Genomic DNA, 17,043 nt, shown 5'->3' with positions numbered 1-17,043 from the left:
TACCACAGGTTCTTCCATACCGATGAAGGCCATACTGAGTACTATATACTTTACTATGGGATGGTTACCACAGGTTCTTCCATACCGATGAAGACCATACTGAGTACTATATACTTTACTATGGGATGGTTACCACAGGTTCTTCCATACCGATGAAGGCCATACTGAGTACTATATACTTTACTATGGGATGGTTACCACAGGTTCTTCCATACCGATGAAGGCCATACTGAGTACTATATACTTTACTATGGGATGGTTACCACAGGTTCTTCCATACCGATGAAGGCCATACTGAGTACTATATACTTTACTATGGGATGGTTACCACAGGTTCTTCCATACCGATGAAGGCCATACTGAGTACTATATACTTTACTATGGGATGGTTACCACAGGTTCTTCCATACCGATGAAGGCCATACTGAGTACTATATACTTTACTATGGGATGGTTACCACAGGTTCTTCCATACCGATGAAGACCATACTGAGTACTATATACTTTACTATGGGATGGTTACCACAGGTTCTTCCATACCGATGAAGGCCATACTGAGTACTATATACTTTACTATGGGATGGTTACCACAGGTTCTTCCATACCGATGAAGGCCATACTGAGTACTATATACTTTACTATGGGATGGTTACCACAGGTTCTTCCATACCGATGAAGGCCATACTGAGTACTATATACTTTACTATGGGATGGTTACCACAGGTTCTTCCATACCGATGAAGGCCATACTGAGTACTATATACTTTACTATGGGATGGTTACCACAGGTTCTTCCATACCGATGAAGGCCATACTGAGTACTATATACTTTACTATGGGATGGTTACCACAGGTTCTTCCATACCGATGAAGGCCATACTGAGTACTATATACTTTACTATGGGATGGTTACCACAGGTTCTTCCATACCGATGAAGGCCATACTGAGTACTATATACTTTACTATGGGATGGTTACCACAGGTTCTTCCATACCGATGAAGGCCATACTGAGTACTATATACTTTACTATGGGATGGTTACCACAGGTTCTTCCATACCGATGAAGGCCATACTGAGTACTATATACTTTACTATGGGATGGTTACCACAGGTTCTTCCATACCGATGAAGGCCATACTGAGTACTATATACTTTACTATGGGATGGTTACCACAGGTTCTTCCATACCGATGAAGGCCATACTGAGTACTATATACTTTACTATGGGATGGTTACCACAGGTTCTTCCATACCGATGAAGGCCATACTGAGTACTATATACTTTACTATGGGATGGTTACCACAGGTTCTTCCATACCGATGAAGGCCATACTGAGTACTATATACTTTACTATGGGATGGTTACCACAGGTTCTTCCATACCGATGAAGACCATACTGAGTACTATATACTTTACTATGGGATGGTTACCACAGGTTCTTCCATACCGATGAAGGCCATACTGAGTACTATATACTTTACTATGGGATGGTTACCACAGGTTCTTCCATACCGATGAAGGCCATACTGAGTACTATATACTTTACTATGGGATGGTTACCACAGGTTCTTCCATACCGATGAAGGCCATACTGAGTACTATATACTTTACTATGGGATGGTTACCACAGGTTCTTCCATACCGATGAAGGCCATACTGAGTACTATATACTCTACTTCTGCTTCATTATTTATGCTGCTTGTGTGCGTAGATCTTCTCTTATTTCTCTTTGGTTTCATGTGAAACGTAAAAACACCCACACACACAAATATTTCACACACACACACATGTGAGATACACACATGTGAGACACGCACACATACACACACACAGACAAGCTCACACTCCATAAAAAAACACACACACTTTTGTGCCCCTAAGCCATGAAAGATACAAAGAATGTTGTATCCAAAAATCGCTTACTGACAACTTTAATATTTGTATATTATGAACAATGAGACTCACGTTCAAATGAAAAGCAGGGGAGAGGATAATACTGGAATCCTTCTGACGTTTGACATCTAAACAGCAGGGCAAGAAATAATAAAGAAATAGACCTTCACTTTGGCACCATGTTGCCAAAGTGAAATTAACTGTTGGGAAAATAAATGGGGTTGCACACATTCGTCTCCATCTTAGGATTGGCTCTTCTAATATGTTTTTGACATACGCTAATCGTACTCTTGACTATTGAGGTTAGGGTTAGGGTTAGGATGTGGCCCACAAACTTGGGCCACATGCCACATGCATGCACGCACACACACACACATGCACACAAACATACACACCCACGTGAACACACACCCACGTGAACACACTCACCCATATGGGCTCACACAAATACATAGTCTACTCTGTGTAAACAGAAATGAGCCATGGGCTAACACATTATGTTTGCACGTATCATACATAGTTTCAGTTTCATAGTTTCTGTCACTATCACAATCACACATGGCTCCGTCGACATAGATGCAACTAAGCACGAAGTGACTGACCAAGAAAACTTTTCAGATATTTTAATTCATGTGTTTGTTCAAGAACAGGGATGTTCTGTTTCCAAGCTAAAGTCACTCCACCCCTGGCAGCTACTGAGGACAGTAGAAAGAATCCTTCTACTGTCACGCAAGAGAAGCACTTGCATTGGTTGCATTGAGTTCCAGTGTAGATTTTGAATATAAAGATGCATTATAGTATTATTATAGTTTAGTATAAGTGGAATACTTTATTGACTTTCCCCCCCACACACACACACACCGTACCCCATTATCTCCAGGCACACAATCAATGACGGGCAGAAAAAGTAACTGACAGAGCAATCTAAAAAACGCATGCTTAGCAACACACACACACAAACACAAAAACCCAAACCACGCACACACCAGCAGCAGCATTCCTGCGCTGCCATATCTCTGTGTGCATGGGTCATCAGACACTGTGATGAGACAATTATGCACCACGCCTCACCGTGGTATGGCACAGAAAGGAGTGTTACCACCACCTCACCTGCATGCCGTAACCTGTTCTGCAGGATTCAGAGGCCAGGCTCCCTCCTCCCTTCCACCTTCACTCATTGTGTTTTTTGTTGCATATATTTCATAAAAGGAGGCGGAGCCGACTCCTTCTCTGTCACTCCTGAGGACACCCCTTACCGTCACATGCGGGGTCGCATGGCAGTGACGTTCAGGCATATTATCAACAACAACGATGGCTTCCGCCCCGATGTATCGCACATCTCATGGCTCTGATGGGTTGTAGGGATGTTCATCTTTACCCAGAGGCATTTTGGTCTGCGCCTGTTGAAACCAAAAATGTTAATAAATCCGATATTAATCTTACTGAAGATGATTAGAAGTTTTGAAACGAGATATTGCATTCAACAAGACTCCAGGTGTTAAAGAGTCAATGCATTCTTCCATGTACATGTCTATTTATCTATCGGAGATCCCCCAAGCTATATTCTAAAGATACAGAATGCAAGGTTTGGTGCAGAAATCTGAAAAACTCGGTCCGCATGTTTTGATTAACGAGTCCAGTGAAACGTTTGGCTTTCCCACATAACACTGCTACCCAGGACTGGAAGACAAGCACTCTAACATCTAGGCCAAATGGTGTGTGTTAAGGAGTCAATGTTTCCTTCCATGTGCACGTCTACGTGTCTATTGAGATGCAGATCCCCCTGGACCTACATTCTGGGACTTGATTGACAGGTTTCTCTGATTCAAAGCATTCCTCCGGCTCTCAGCTCCACCCTGGTTTCACTTACCCCACCTAGCATACTTTAAGCTTCATGACTCACCACCCTTAGTATTTAAATACTTTTGACCTTGGGCTCTGAAAATATGGATGCTTGCCTTCCCACAGTTCTAGTGGGATGTTGTAAAGAGGGCTTTGACCTCACTCGGTCTGGTTACAAACAACACACAACCCCTTGGCCTAGATGTTAAAGTGTTTGTCTTCCCGTCCTGGGTAGCGGTGTTATGTGGGAAAGCCAAACGTTTCACTGGCCTCGTTAATCAATACATGCAAGATAGAATTTACACATTGTATCTTAACATGTTGCTGAAACAGAAAAAGATATATATGACATCTCGCTACGTCGGGGGATTGTGCGTATGCCAAGCTAGTGGTTGAGGGGGAGAACTAAAGCCAAGACACGGCTCGTGTTCACTAACTCTGGAGTCGACACATGGCTCGTGTTCACTAACTCTGGAGTCGACCCATGGCTCGTGTTCACTAACTCTGGAGTCGACACATGGCTCGTGTTCACTAACTCTGGAGTCGACACATGGCTCGTGTTCACTAACTCTGGAGTCGACCCATGGCTCGTGTTCACTAACTCTGGAGTCGACACATGGCTCGTGTTCACTAACTCTGGAGTCGACACATGGCTCGTGTTCACTAACTCTGGAGTCGACCCATGGCTCGTGTTCACTAACTCTGGAGTCGCAAAACACAGTAGCAAAACATTTGGGATGATACATATTCATTTTCTTTTGCCTTGTTCTGTCATTTCTGACCTGTGTTTTGTACAACAAGATCATATTTGACAGAAGTTCAATTATTTGTTGCAATGTTTTTTGCATAATAGATGCAGAAGGCCCCCTTTATGGTGGGTTTTAATGGAGTCAATTATACGCCATTTATCCTCAAAGTGCAGTGTCCTATTTGATATGATTTGATTTGTTTTGACTGGGTATGGCATTTGCATTTGGCTGCTGGTTCTCTGCTCTCTCTCTCACTCTCTCTCACTCTCACTCACTCACTCACTCACTCACTCACTCACTCACTCACTCACTCACTCACTCACTCACTCACTCACTCACTCACTCACTCACTCACTCACTCACTCACTCACTCACTCACTCACTCACTCACTCACTGAACTGTCATTGTCTGAAACTCACTCCCTGCTTGATTGTATTATCTGAAATACCCATGAGAAGCCAAGTCATAACTCATCTTAAATTAGCATTAGGGACAGTATGTGGAGATTTTGTCATTCTTCTGTCTTAACAAGCGGTGTAGTGGTGCTGGAGAAGTCGGTATACCCACTCACACAAGTCCTGTCCAGCAAAGCATAAACACCCTGTGTGAACGACTGTGTAGGACTACTCTCGCATATTTAGTTCACCTAGAAATGGGCCAGCAGTATTTGAATGAATGAATGAATACTTTATTGTCATTGCCAGAGGAGTGGAATTATTACCAGTTACATCTCATCCAAGAAACATACAAGACAGTGTGGGGAGACAGGACGGAGAGACGGTCGGGGCGCATGCGCCCCTCGTTGGATAAGAAAAAGGTAAACAAGAGGGTCAACGAGGGGAAGAAAAGGTCATTCCCAAACTATGCTCCTCTAAGGGGGTCACAGTGTAGGGATTAGCAAAAAACACCTCAGCACATAAGCAACATATCAAAAACATCCCAAACATATGTGAGAGGGGGGAAGGGGGTCAGGAGGGGGGGTGTCCCAGCTCAGACCCCGGGAGGAGGACGCAGCCAGCGGGCGCGTCGCATCACTCACGGCATACTGTAGTGTGACGAGGGACGGAGAGGGGGAGGAGTCCAGAAGGCGGCGAGTCCAGGGTGTGTGTGTGTGTGTGTGTGTGTGTGTGTGTGTGTGTGTGTGTGTGTGTGTGTGTGTGTGTGTGTGTGTGTGTGTGTGTGTGTGTGTGTGTGTGTGTGTGTGTGTGTGTGAGCCCAAGGACTCATCTCCGACCAGACTCAACAGTGTCTCTCCCGTCTGATGCTGGTGACGAGGACACGACCGTTGCCGTGGAGACGACCACGAAGAGTTCTGATCCAGAGACAAAGTTCACGGGAGGAAGAGGATATTGGGAGGGAGGGGGGCAGGGCATCTGTCTGCATAACAACAAGTGGAGTGGAGAGATATCAGCCTTCCAAGGCCGAAGTGGGGGAGCCGAATGAAGATAAGGATTGCTTTGGGTCAGGCCGACTCTGCAAAAGTCTCTCTGATACTCTGCAATATTCCAAATTCCAGATTCCAAAAAAGCCGAATTCGCCGAATTTCGGTGGCCCGTTTAAGCCCGATCCAACTTCACCAGAATGGTATCCAACTTGCGATTTACTTCGCACATCAAATGAGTCTGTGTGTCGGCAGCCCGGCACAATCCATCAATGTCGGGCAGCTTCTCAATATCCGAACATGCTGCCATCGCCTCCCTAGCTTTGCGATAGAACAGGAGCCCGCAACCTCCAAACAGCAGGAATCCTGTTATCATGATCCCAATTATGTAGACGTCTTCAACATCCTCGACGGAAAGTATGGCGAGACACAAAGGCCTCCACTCCTTCCAGGAGTCCATCACGTACCCCACTGGAAACGTTCCGTCAGGGCAGGCGGGCTCTCCTTTTCCCATTTTTCTCGTCGAGAAAATTTGATCAATAGAGTTGACAGACCAGCCATTCAGATCCATAATTTAAGTTTCAGATTGAAATGCAGAGAGAGGCTCAGACAGAATTAGAAGAGACAGCACAGGACTGAGACAAAGAGCAGAGGCAGGAGAGATGAGGGCCAGGAGGGAGCAGAGAGAGAAGCGACCGCCTTCGTTGGAGGCGGTCGCTTCCAGAAGTTAAGTGCGTATTGTCACTTAACTTCTGCTGTTTGACTTCAGGGAGTAAGGATCATCATGAAACTAAAATGAGCCACAGAAGAGGTGCACTTTTTGCAATCAACATTGGCCCAAAGATTATAGGGTGAGACAAATATTTATCCATTTAGAAATTTTCAAGTGAACTGTTCCTTATTCCTTCCACACATGACAATTGGTGAGCCAAACATCTCCACACGTCCTCTGGGAGATCTTCTGGATGGCAGCGGAGCACGCTTGCTATGTCCATTATCATCATTTTGCAATGAACTGGATATTCAACACCACCACCCTGCATCCTTTGTCTGTAGGAGTCCAAAATAAGTCCCCAAAGTGGTCTGAGGCCGCTGCCTCGCTGGCCTGAAGTAATGCACTGGAGTGAGCTGCAGCGGGACAACATCTCAACACACCTTGATGCCCATTACATGGATGCTTTGTGTGCCTTTGGGACAAATCACAGCATTGAGAACGATGAGACTTCCCTCATCATAGTAACCATCAATACACTCTTGGCTGACCGTCCTCAACTTCTTGACATCAGAACTGCCATTGACATCATAAATCAATCCATCATCATAACACGCCTCCACTGCTCCCTCCTGGTTAATATCCTACTTCTTAGACAACAACAATATATCTATTAATCCTCCATGTACTCAGTCATGCACAATGTCCACAAAGGTTGAGTTCTCGGTCACCTGCTTAGATTAGGCAGTAGGTAAGGCATAACACAAGGCAGAATATAAACGGGCGATTGCGGGGGACAGAGCTTAACTCTGTAGTAATCTGGACGAGGCAGATGAGCAGCCAGGAAGGCAGGCCGATGAGCAGGCACCCTAACCCTAACCCTAACCCAACCTAACCCTAACCCTAACCCAACCTAACCCTAACCCACTCAGGCATGTAAGTGGGCAGGGATCCTTGGGCAAAGGATCTCCACGGAGTCTGGAGTTGGTCTGGGAGGTAAACAGTGGATGGATTATGCAGAGCTTTAAATTATAGTAATACAATGTTATAGTTTGTTTATAGTTTACAGTTGTTGCACAGAGAGCCAGTGTAATAGAATCAGCAGGGAAGTGATATGTTCCATAATCCTTGCTGCTTCCCAAGTAAATTGTATCTAGTCAGGGTGTGCAATGTCCTACTACTAACACAACCTATTCCATTCATGTTTTATTTCGATGACCTACCCTTTTGTATTATCAGGTAGAGCTTTATGGTATATCTTGGCCTTGTTTAAACATTGAAACAGTTTGCTGAATAGCTGCTAAATACTTTTTAGCCGCCGGCCTCTTCCCCCGCACACACAAAAACACACACCTTCTAAAACACAAACCAACGCATGGATCCATGGATTCTAGTGAGGTGGGACGCTTTGACGCGTTTCAAAATAGACCTCAAGTCTATTTTAGCCTTTAGCTGAGCACGGTACTTCCGTCTGCTGCTGGCCAGTCGGGCTAATAGTTGCAGCTCTCATCGATCCGAGCCGGCGCGTGTCCGTAGGGCCGACCAAAGGCTTTGGTGTAGGGCATTATGCCTTCCACCACCAGCTGCGTCTGTTGCCACAATATGTCCGCCCGTCCTCTGGTTATCATAAGCTACCCTGACATGTTTCTTTTACACCAGACTTTTCAAATGGGTGTCTTCTATTTTAAACGTTCCTTTCTGTTCTGTCGTGGACCTCGTTGCTTTAACCTCACCAGGCTTCTCCTCTTTTAAACCAGTGTGTCGTGATTGCTGTTTGCTGGTGTTACAGCTGCTATCGCTCCAGGTCTGAAGCTGCTCCTGCTCATGGTACTAAACAACCAGCAGCCTACCATGAAACCAGTACCAAGCCCAACTGGAGCCTTTTCTCAAAGAGCTTCCATCCCAAGTCCTATCTTTGCCCTCTTTGGAGACACTCATTTTTGGGTTCCACTCAACATACAAACAAACCTAAAGCATTGTTTTATTTTGAATTTGGCTTATCCCTAAATATACCATTTGAAGAAGTTTGATTTGGATTGTTCCTCTTCCTCAACCTTCATCAAAAACATTTGCTTGATCAAAAATGTAGCTTTACATTTTCATGTTATTGGTGTTGGTTGGCAGGATCTCTACTCAAGTTAATGTAGATCGTCATGTAATTCAGCCTCCTTAACGCCCACTATTTGCGTGTGTTCTTGATAAGAATTTGCATTAATGTACACAGATATTTCTCACTGCTCTGGACCTATAACAGCGCTATAGATCCAGCATTTAATTGAAAAAGTGATTGAAGGGATGCGCTGTGAGAATGTCCATTCGACTGCTCCTGCCTCTGTGAGCCCATTTCATTTCTAGACCACCTTCGGCTAATTACTGACCAACCAGGGCATGTCTTCCATGATGGGGTCTGGGAATCCATCTGGCTTGTCAGTCATAGGTGGGTGCAGTCCTTCTCAACAGGGGGAAACATAGTGAGGGAGGAAGGCAGGAATCCAAATATGCCTACTAGTCCTAGGTTTGAATATTATTGTACACTTAAGGGAGCACACGTTTTAACAGATGCTGTTACTGAGCACCAAAGCGTGCCTCTGTCAGGTCCTGAGTGCGCTTCTCCCCTCCAAGGGCATCACAGACAGTTACCAACATGCACACAGTGTTGTATGTCATGTTCACCCTTAGAGCGGATATTGGGACAGTGTGATTAATATTTTGTCAGACAGGTTAGGGTCAGTCAGCAGTAAAATCGGTTGTTGTGTAGACGTCAGGTTATAAACAAACACACTGGACCTCTCCCCCAACTGCGAACTATCTGTCGTATTGATTTGAAGGGAAATGAGTGCTGACACATCCACCTAGTCAGCTGGGGGAAGCGGCCTAGCCCCCAGCGCGTCAATTCACCTCGAGCGCCAAGCTAGGGATGACTCTATTCCCATCTCTGGAATGTCTCTTTTTTTTTTTTACTTAAGCTCCTATTGACCCGAGTTGAGCTGAAGAATTTGACCGTATTTTGGAATCTATATGTCTCTTCTGAAACAAAGAGGCAGAGAGCTCGAGCGTTTCGATGGACTCTCGCTCATCTACTGGTAAGTGTAATTCTCCTTCTATAGTCTAATCTGAATGTGGCCATTATTGAGGTCACTGAGCACGCAATGGCGCCCTTGGTGGCATCCTTGGTGTGAGAGAAAGGGTAAAATGTGCTCCAGGGCATACTTTGCTTTCATTTGTCGATCTCAGGGGGAGGAGTCAGCCTGTGACCCCTGAGATTCGATGCTGCGTTGGCAACTAACGGTCTAAATAAAGCTTTATTGAGGCATGATAGTCATTTTGAAAACTCCTCTGAAGAAAAAATACTTGATGCATACAATTCTGTTTCCAATCAAACTGAGGTAAAATAAAGTTTATTCAATGATACTCAACTCCAAGAAGCTTCCCGAGTTGTGGGACTACTTTCTGATTTATGTCTCGGGAGCTTTAGAGTTTAATCCTGATAGCAAGCCTGTGGACCTCGGACTATTCCCTCTCAGGATGAACCCCACCTTTAAGGACAGGTAGGTGTTTCACCGGGGCTCTGGCGTAGCCCTGGAGCTGGCACCTGGTCATTCTTGGTTGCAGTCAGGATATTCATTGTAGGCATTGTGAAATGTGGATTGGGTTAAAGGAGCACTGTAGGTAACGTTCTCTGTTTAGCTTATTCCCTGGGAGCCTATAGGCTAACCCTCCAGATGAGTGGTCTTGATGTATGGATTTATGCATTATTATATCTTAGCATAATGGGGCAATTATAATTTCCAAACAGGTTTTACAAAACATATCTAACAAATGAAGATAGATACTATTTTGTCTCCATTGTCTCCATGAAAAAATGTGTTATGGTTTGATATATCTGTGCTGTGTCGTCAAAGTTGGTCCAGGCACCTCTACCACATATTGTTACATGGCTATCTCTAAGATACTCAGGAAGATACTGCATTTCTAGACTTTATATATATATTTTTTAGACCTTGCAGTTTGTTTTGGTTAACAGGATTAATGCAATAGCAATAAGACCATCATTTATTAACTGAACATTCTCCCAGCCTAAGTTCGATACATTAAGCTATTAAGTAAACAAATCCAATCTATTTCCATTATTATCACTACAATGATTATAACTTCTATCTTTATAACTACAATAACACTCATACAACACTGTGCTTACCAAACATTGGAAAATATAATTGAATATAGCAACACAGGCTTAAGACAACTCATTAAACAAGTTGCAGGCCCAATGACAATGACTTAGAGCTTTCTAATCTTGTATGGACTGATACAGGAGTTGAATATTGACCCAATGCTAAGTCACTTCTGTTATTATATGTTCTCCCAAATACTCCAAGAAACCAAAATAAATAAGGGATGAATCGACTTGATTTCTCAAATACAATACTTCTAGTTTGTAGCCTACTGTTTAATTATAAAATGTAACTGTACTCTATAGGTTTGGACTGGTGAGGAACAAACATTTTCTTTTAGCAAAAATATTATATATAAATATATGAAATTTAAAAAAAATGGTCTGCCACATCACAGCTGAAAGAATGAACCCTTTCTTCCAAAGGCCACACAGATTTGCAGATACTCCTATAGCCAAGGATGTTACGGAAGCTGGTGACAAGAAGATTCTCTAGTTGCATTTTAATATCTTGATACAATTCCGAACGTCTATTCTGAATCCATTAACATATGTAGTAGCTACATATATTAAAATGCTTTGACTGTGGCCTCATTGTACCTCACGTCACCGGTTTAAGACCACATTATCCATACTTTATGCTTCAATGATACATATACTTATCAAGGCTTACATCTTGGAAAAATCAGCTGCATTTCTCATATATGAAGGAAAATAATAAGATCCAATTTAAATGGAGCCTTTATTGATCCCAGTTGAGTCCCTTCCTGACTCTGCCTATTGATCCACCAGGGGGTGGGTGGCTGACTGCTCTGGGATCCAGACTTGATTCTACCAGAGATGTTTAGCGGGTATAAACGCTGACCCGTCTGCCCTTGGGGAGTGCATCTTGGTGTTTTGCGCTCCGATTTATTGATGCCTCTATGCTTAGTTGACTTTTTCATTGTGTCTATTTAGCATAGTTGATTAATTGTGTACTCTGACCTTGTATGTACTTTGATGTTAGACTTTTTAAAGAGACTAATTGATTGGCCCTAATTAGCTGACTAGAAGCTAACCAATTCTCAATTAAGTAAAACTAAAGAATAATAGTTTCATATCAATTGTGACATTTGGATAACATTCAGGATTGTTTGCCACTTTGTTTGGCATTTCATTATAAGTCAATGAATGTTGGAATTTATTCAGATAGTGGCGCTGAATGACACATTTCCAACTGTTGAATGCAATGTTTGATTGACACAAAACATAATACGTAGTCATGCATTCAAGTTGGATAAACATGCAAGTACAACCAGCTTTTTGCCAATACTATTTTACTTATTTGATTTGAAGTCAAGTGATAAACTTTACATATACATGTTAACTGACTTTAGGTGTAACTGAAGAATTATAGCTAAATCATGTCCAACAATAATGATAATAGTCTTAATGAAAGATACCAAAACCATTTCACAAAAATTATCCCCCAAACAATCGAAAAATGCATGTAATATTTTCAAGAGATTAGCTGTCGGGGATCTCTCCATGCAACAGTTCACAATTGAGGAAATAAGATATGCGTGATTTGCTCTCTCAGCTAAGGTTATACCACTGATCCACTTAAAAGGATGATGAATATGTTTTATTCAAAAAAATATCCTTATCATTTATAATATCATTTATATATAAGTAACTGTATTTATGAAAAAATCAGTTGGATGGAGCCGCATACATAAATTCGTTTTTATGTAGCGGTTTATACTTTCCTATACTTTCCAATGTAGAGAATAAACAGACAGAGCCGATGGTCCTTCAACAAAAAGCGTAGGCGTGTAATTCCAAAATATTTAGTCCTCAGTGAGTAGTGAAATAATTATAATAACATGTATCCCAAATATGCTTTATCAGACGAACACTACAATGCACTTCCACCACTGTATCTACAGGGGGCAGCATTGCTCATGCAGATAAATGGTCCCCCATGCTTATTTTTGCCTTCATGGACCTCTCTCCCTCCTTCATGCTCTTTTTCACACATCACATACACACCATACCAAAGTTGTTCCTCAAACTGTGTGTGTGTGTGTGTGTGTGTGTGTGTGTGTGTGTGTGTGTGTGTGTGTGTGTGTGTGTGTGTGTGTGTGTGTGTGTGTGTGTGTGTGTGTGTGTGTGTGTGTGTGCGTGCATGTTTAGCTTCTCTCCTGGCCTATGGTTAATTTCCCAGCCATGATGGAATAATCCCATATGAACAACCACATGTGCAGATTTATGCTTAAAAGTTCAGAGGGAAATTGATTTTTGAAGTTCTGGGCTACCCTCAACAATGGATTAATATTATTGCTCTGTGAGGATAGCTCCTATAATGAAGGGGTGTGATATTTTATGATCCTGGGATGTCATTCAATTAAAGGCATTATTTATAATTTTCTGTCGATAGGAGGCTCTCAATCAAAACAATAACAAAAGTCTTAGTTTGATGATGGCCAGTATGAGCTCATGGGATTTGTTATGTCCACCATTTCAAACGCTGCTCCGCAGCAATCATGTTCAGGGGCGAGGTAATGTATGCGAGTTGTAATCACATTACGTTTAATCATGTTTATTCATTTAATGGCATTACCGCCACTAAACTTAGTCAAGGCACCGTTAACTTTCAACGTTTAGAAGAGTTGATACCACAAACAGGTTTAGATAACGTTATATGGTGAATTCTATCGTGGGGTTGCACAGTGTTATTCGTGGTCATAACAATCATGCAAAAAAAATCCTTTTCAGTGTGTAATTTACAGCATTTATGCGTAAACAAATAAATGCTGATCTATTTTCAGCTACTGGCTGTATATTTAATATTTTTGTCAGTTTGTTACAGTGATTAACATATATATTTATAATATATATTATTTGGAACAAAAAGGAAAATGGCTTCTACAGGAGCGTATACCATCGTTTCACAATCTTCTGGATCTGGGTAAGTATTCCTTGGATGGTTACGACATTATGGCTACAGAGGTTGTCGTACTATAGAGCGAAACGCACTGCTACTCTCTATAGTATGATAGCGCTAGGGTGATTACATGCTAATTGTAGGCTGCTTAACACTTAATAGGGTCTAAGTCTCTTCCCTTCATCCTTGTCCTTGTTTTCTCAAGCTCGCTCTGAGCTTGAGAGCTTATGCCATACTGCTCTTCTCCATCGTGTCAAGTGCATCATTTAATCATGATATGCGGAACGCAAAATCCGAAGTAAATAGTTCTGACTAGTGAGGCAGTCACACTCCCACCAAATCATGAGTGATATCATTGACTTAGAAAAACAAACATACTGCATATAAAGACATTCATTCAAGAAACAGTTTTTCTATGAATCAACTAATAAACAGGAGAGTGAAGAGTGTCAGGAGTCTTCAGCCGGCTTCCAACAGGGTCTTCTGAATTGGCCTGTCCGGGAGAACAGGTTTGGTTGTTCTGCTTCTTCCCTTTCCATCCAGCGTTGAGTCGCTGATTAGCAACTTAAGTATTCTCACTCTTCCATCCTTCCCTGGGTACACTTTGACAACCTTTGCCACCTTCCATTGGACTTGTGGTGTAGCACTATCTTGCAGGAGAACAACGTCATTGACCTTAGCGTTTCTGCAGTCTTTAATCCACTTCTGTCTGTGTAAGAGATTAAGGAGGTATTCTTCTACTCTACTCTTTTCCACCATGTCCAGAAGTGGCAGCCTTAGGGTTTGACTCTACGCCATCTCTTGCAGAGGTGAAGATCTTCCTTGAAAACCTTTCCAGGAGCTGGGGAGATTATTGTAGACTCCATGGTCAGGATGTGGTTTGGAGTCAGCGGCTCTGGACTGAATGGATCATTCAGATGATCAATGATGAAAGGTCTGCTATCCACAACCGCCATGACCTCGTATAGAAACGTCTGCAGGGAGGACTAAGTTGTCTGGCTGATTGTTGGAGAATGGATTTTAAGACACTTCTGATGGCACAAATTCGTCTTTCCCAGACGCCACGCATATGACTTGAAGCTAGGGTGTTCTTTGAGACCCTATTTATCCATCTCTTACAGGCTTCAACAAACATCTTATCTGTCATACTGGATTAAAGCTCATGCATGGTCATTCCTTGTACTTGATGGTGCACTCAGTTTCTTAGACCCAACACAAACACTGACCATAGTCATGTGTCTATGAACATTGTAGATCACTTATCTTATGCACTCAATTCGAGATTGGATTTAGTAAGTAGTTTATGTTTCTTTCAACAATTTGCAAAGATAAAATACGTAACCAAATGAATCCATTGTACTTTTTTATTACCCCATTTGAATCTGGAGAAATAGTCTGCACGGAATCATGAATGGAGTTAGACACGTGTTTATTTACTTATTATGTATAAATTGCAATGATTGATGGCCTACATGAGGTTTAACATCACAATGTTATTATTCATATAACATTCAGATTATCACACCAACAAACCTAATTCTCAACCCAAATTCTATTTATTAGTTGGATGTGTTTGGCTGGTGTGGCCTTTGGTCTGCTGCCCGGGGTGTCAGGGACTGGTCCGTCCCAGACTAGCCCGTGATCCGCCTTGGCTGAGCCGGATGTTTTGGTTATCAAGGAGCACGCTGTCATGGATGACATGGGTGGCGGCCATGATTCTACCTGATAAGAAGATCATTGGGAAAGTGTCTGGCCTGAAGTTAAGCCCTGCAAGGGCCACCGACGCCCCGAGTGCCACACTGACCTCTGTTTTACTTCTGGCCAAGCTGTCAAATGCTGCTCCACTACTCCTTGCCTACTATACTACGCTTATTCTTCTTCTCCAACGGGGGGGCCGAGAGTCATCTTAAGGAAGCCATGGAGGTCACTAATCTCCTTAACTTCAGGCTGATCGTGGCGTCGGTAGTGCTATCTCGCCGCCACCTGTGGGTCTCTCAAACTAAGCTTGCACGCCCAGTGCAGACGACCTTCCTGGGCCGTCCCTTACGCCGCAGGAGTAGAGGGCACCGACAGAGCCACTCAGCCACTCACACACACACTTTATATACAAACATGTAGACACAAGGCCTTTGTCCCAAACAGACCATACAGCTGAAATGCAGGGTTCAATCCTTTATTTGCTGGTCCCTGCAATAGTCAAAGAGTCCCAATGCTTTCTGCATGAAAGTAATTGACCCTGTCAAACATGCAATGCATTGTATTGGTGTCAATGCAAGTTAGTCTTTGTACAGCCTTCCCAAAAACAAAGTTCAGATGCCTCAGTCTCAGCCCAAACTCACTCCAAAGGCATTGTACACCTTACTCCGATGGGAAACATGCCTCTGTTGACTATGGCTTCATCTCTCTGACCCAATCTGTTTGTCTATGATGCTGTCTGCAGAGTTGGAGGCTACAGTGGGGCATGTCTGCCTGGAGTTGAAAGGCTGGTGTTGTGGGAGGCTCCTACTCCCTGCTGCTTCTTCCTGGTCACCAACTAATTGTTGTCTTAGTTTTGACGGGTGACTCTCCCTCTCTGTCAGTGGCAGCTGGCCTAGACCATTCCATTGTGTTCTGAGGTTTGGGCGTCATTTTGGTTTTCCGCTACATCTGGATTTGACCTTTCGGCTTCTCCTGGGCCTCGTCACCTTCTTCCTGAATTGCTTTGGCTCGGTCGAGCCCGTACCCAGCTTTGTAGTTGTCGGGTTGGCCGCTTGTCCTGCCATTGGGCATGGGTATGTTGCCAGGGGTTGGATGTGCATTGGTCCCAGAAAATACCTCTTTGTCTGCAAAGCTAGTATTGCTTTTTTGATTGTTTATACTAGTAATTTCCATGGCCTTGTCTTATCTTTCTGCCTCTTGTATGATTTGTCTCCATTCTCTGGGCCACCGTCCATGTTGTGGGTTCCTAATATGCCTTTGCCCAGGTCGTGTGTTGTTTTTGTTGGTATGCAGTGGGTCTGGGTGTGGTGGCTCCATTTGTTAAGGGACCATTTGTGCTTGGATTTTGGTGGTTTATCCTGCTTGTATAGTTAGGTGTGCTTCTCGTTAGGGTTAGTCATTTTCTTCCAGCATTGTCATTTGATTCTTTATTAGGTTAGTCAGTATCTTCTTCTTTTCTCCATCTTTCGGGGGCTCTGTGCCCTTGGATATAGTGTATCAGGTGCGCACTTTGCTCTTCCCATGTTTTATAATCAAATCCCAGCCCTTGGTGTTGGCAAAGCTCTTCGCACGTGGTGGTCGAACAGGAGTGTCATATATGGCATCTCTGCTTCGACAGATGTCAGAAAATGAAAAAAATTGAAAACTCAGAAAGCCATGTGGGC

At 43.2% G+C, this 17,043-nt stretch overlaps 1 protein-coding gene across 1 annotated transcript in view; it reads left to right on the top strand.

Moving 5' to 3' along the window:
* Positions 1 to 9,599: 9,599 nt before the first annotated feature.
* Positions 9,600 to 17,043, top strand: part of si:dkeyp-72e1.9 (syntaxin-binding protein 4) — a 30,908-nt gene continuing 23,464 nt past the window's right edge. Inside the window, exon 1 of the mRNA XM_056605086.1 lies at positions 9,600 to 9,664. Within this exon, the coding sequence (XP_056461061.1) occupies positions 9,600 to 9,664 (65 nt within the window). The remainder of the gene's footprint in view (positions 9,665 to 17,043) is intronic.

The sequence above is a fragment of the Gadus chalcogrammus genome, chromosome 2 (genome assembly GCF_026213295.1).
Source record: "Gadus chalcogrammus isolate NIFS_2021 chromosome 2, NIFS_Gcha_1.0, whole genome shotgun sequence".
Taxonomy (NCBI): domain Eukaryota; kingdom Metazoa; phylum Chordata; class Actinopteri; order Gadiformes; family Gadidae; genus Gadus; species Gadus chalcogrammus.
Note: the sequence above shows the minus strand (reverse complement) of the source record. Positions and strands in the feature narration are given on the sequence as shown.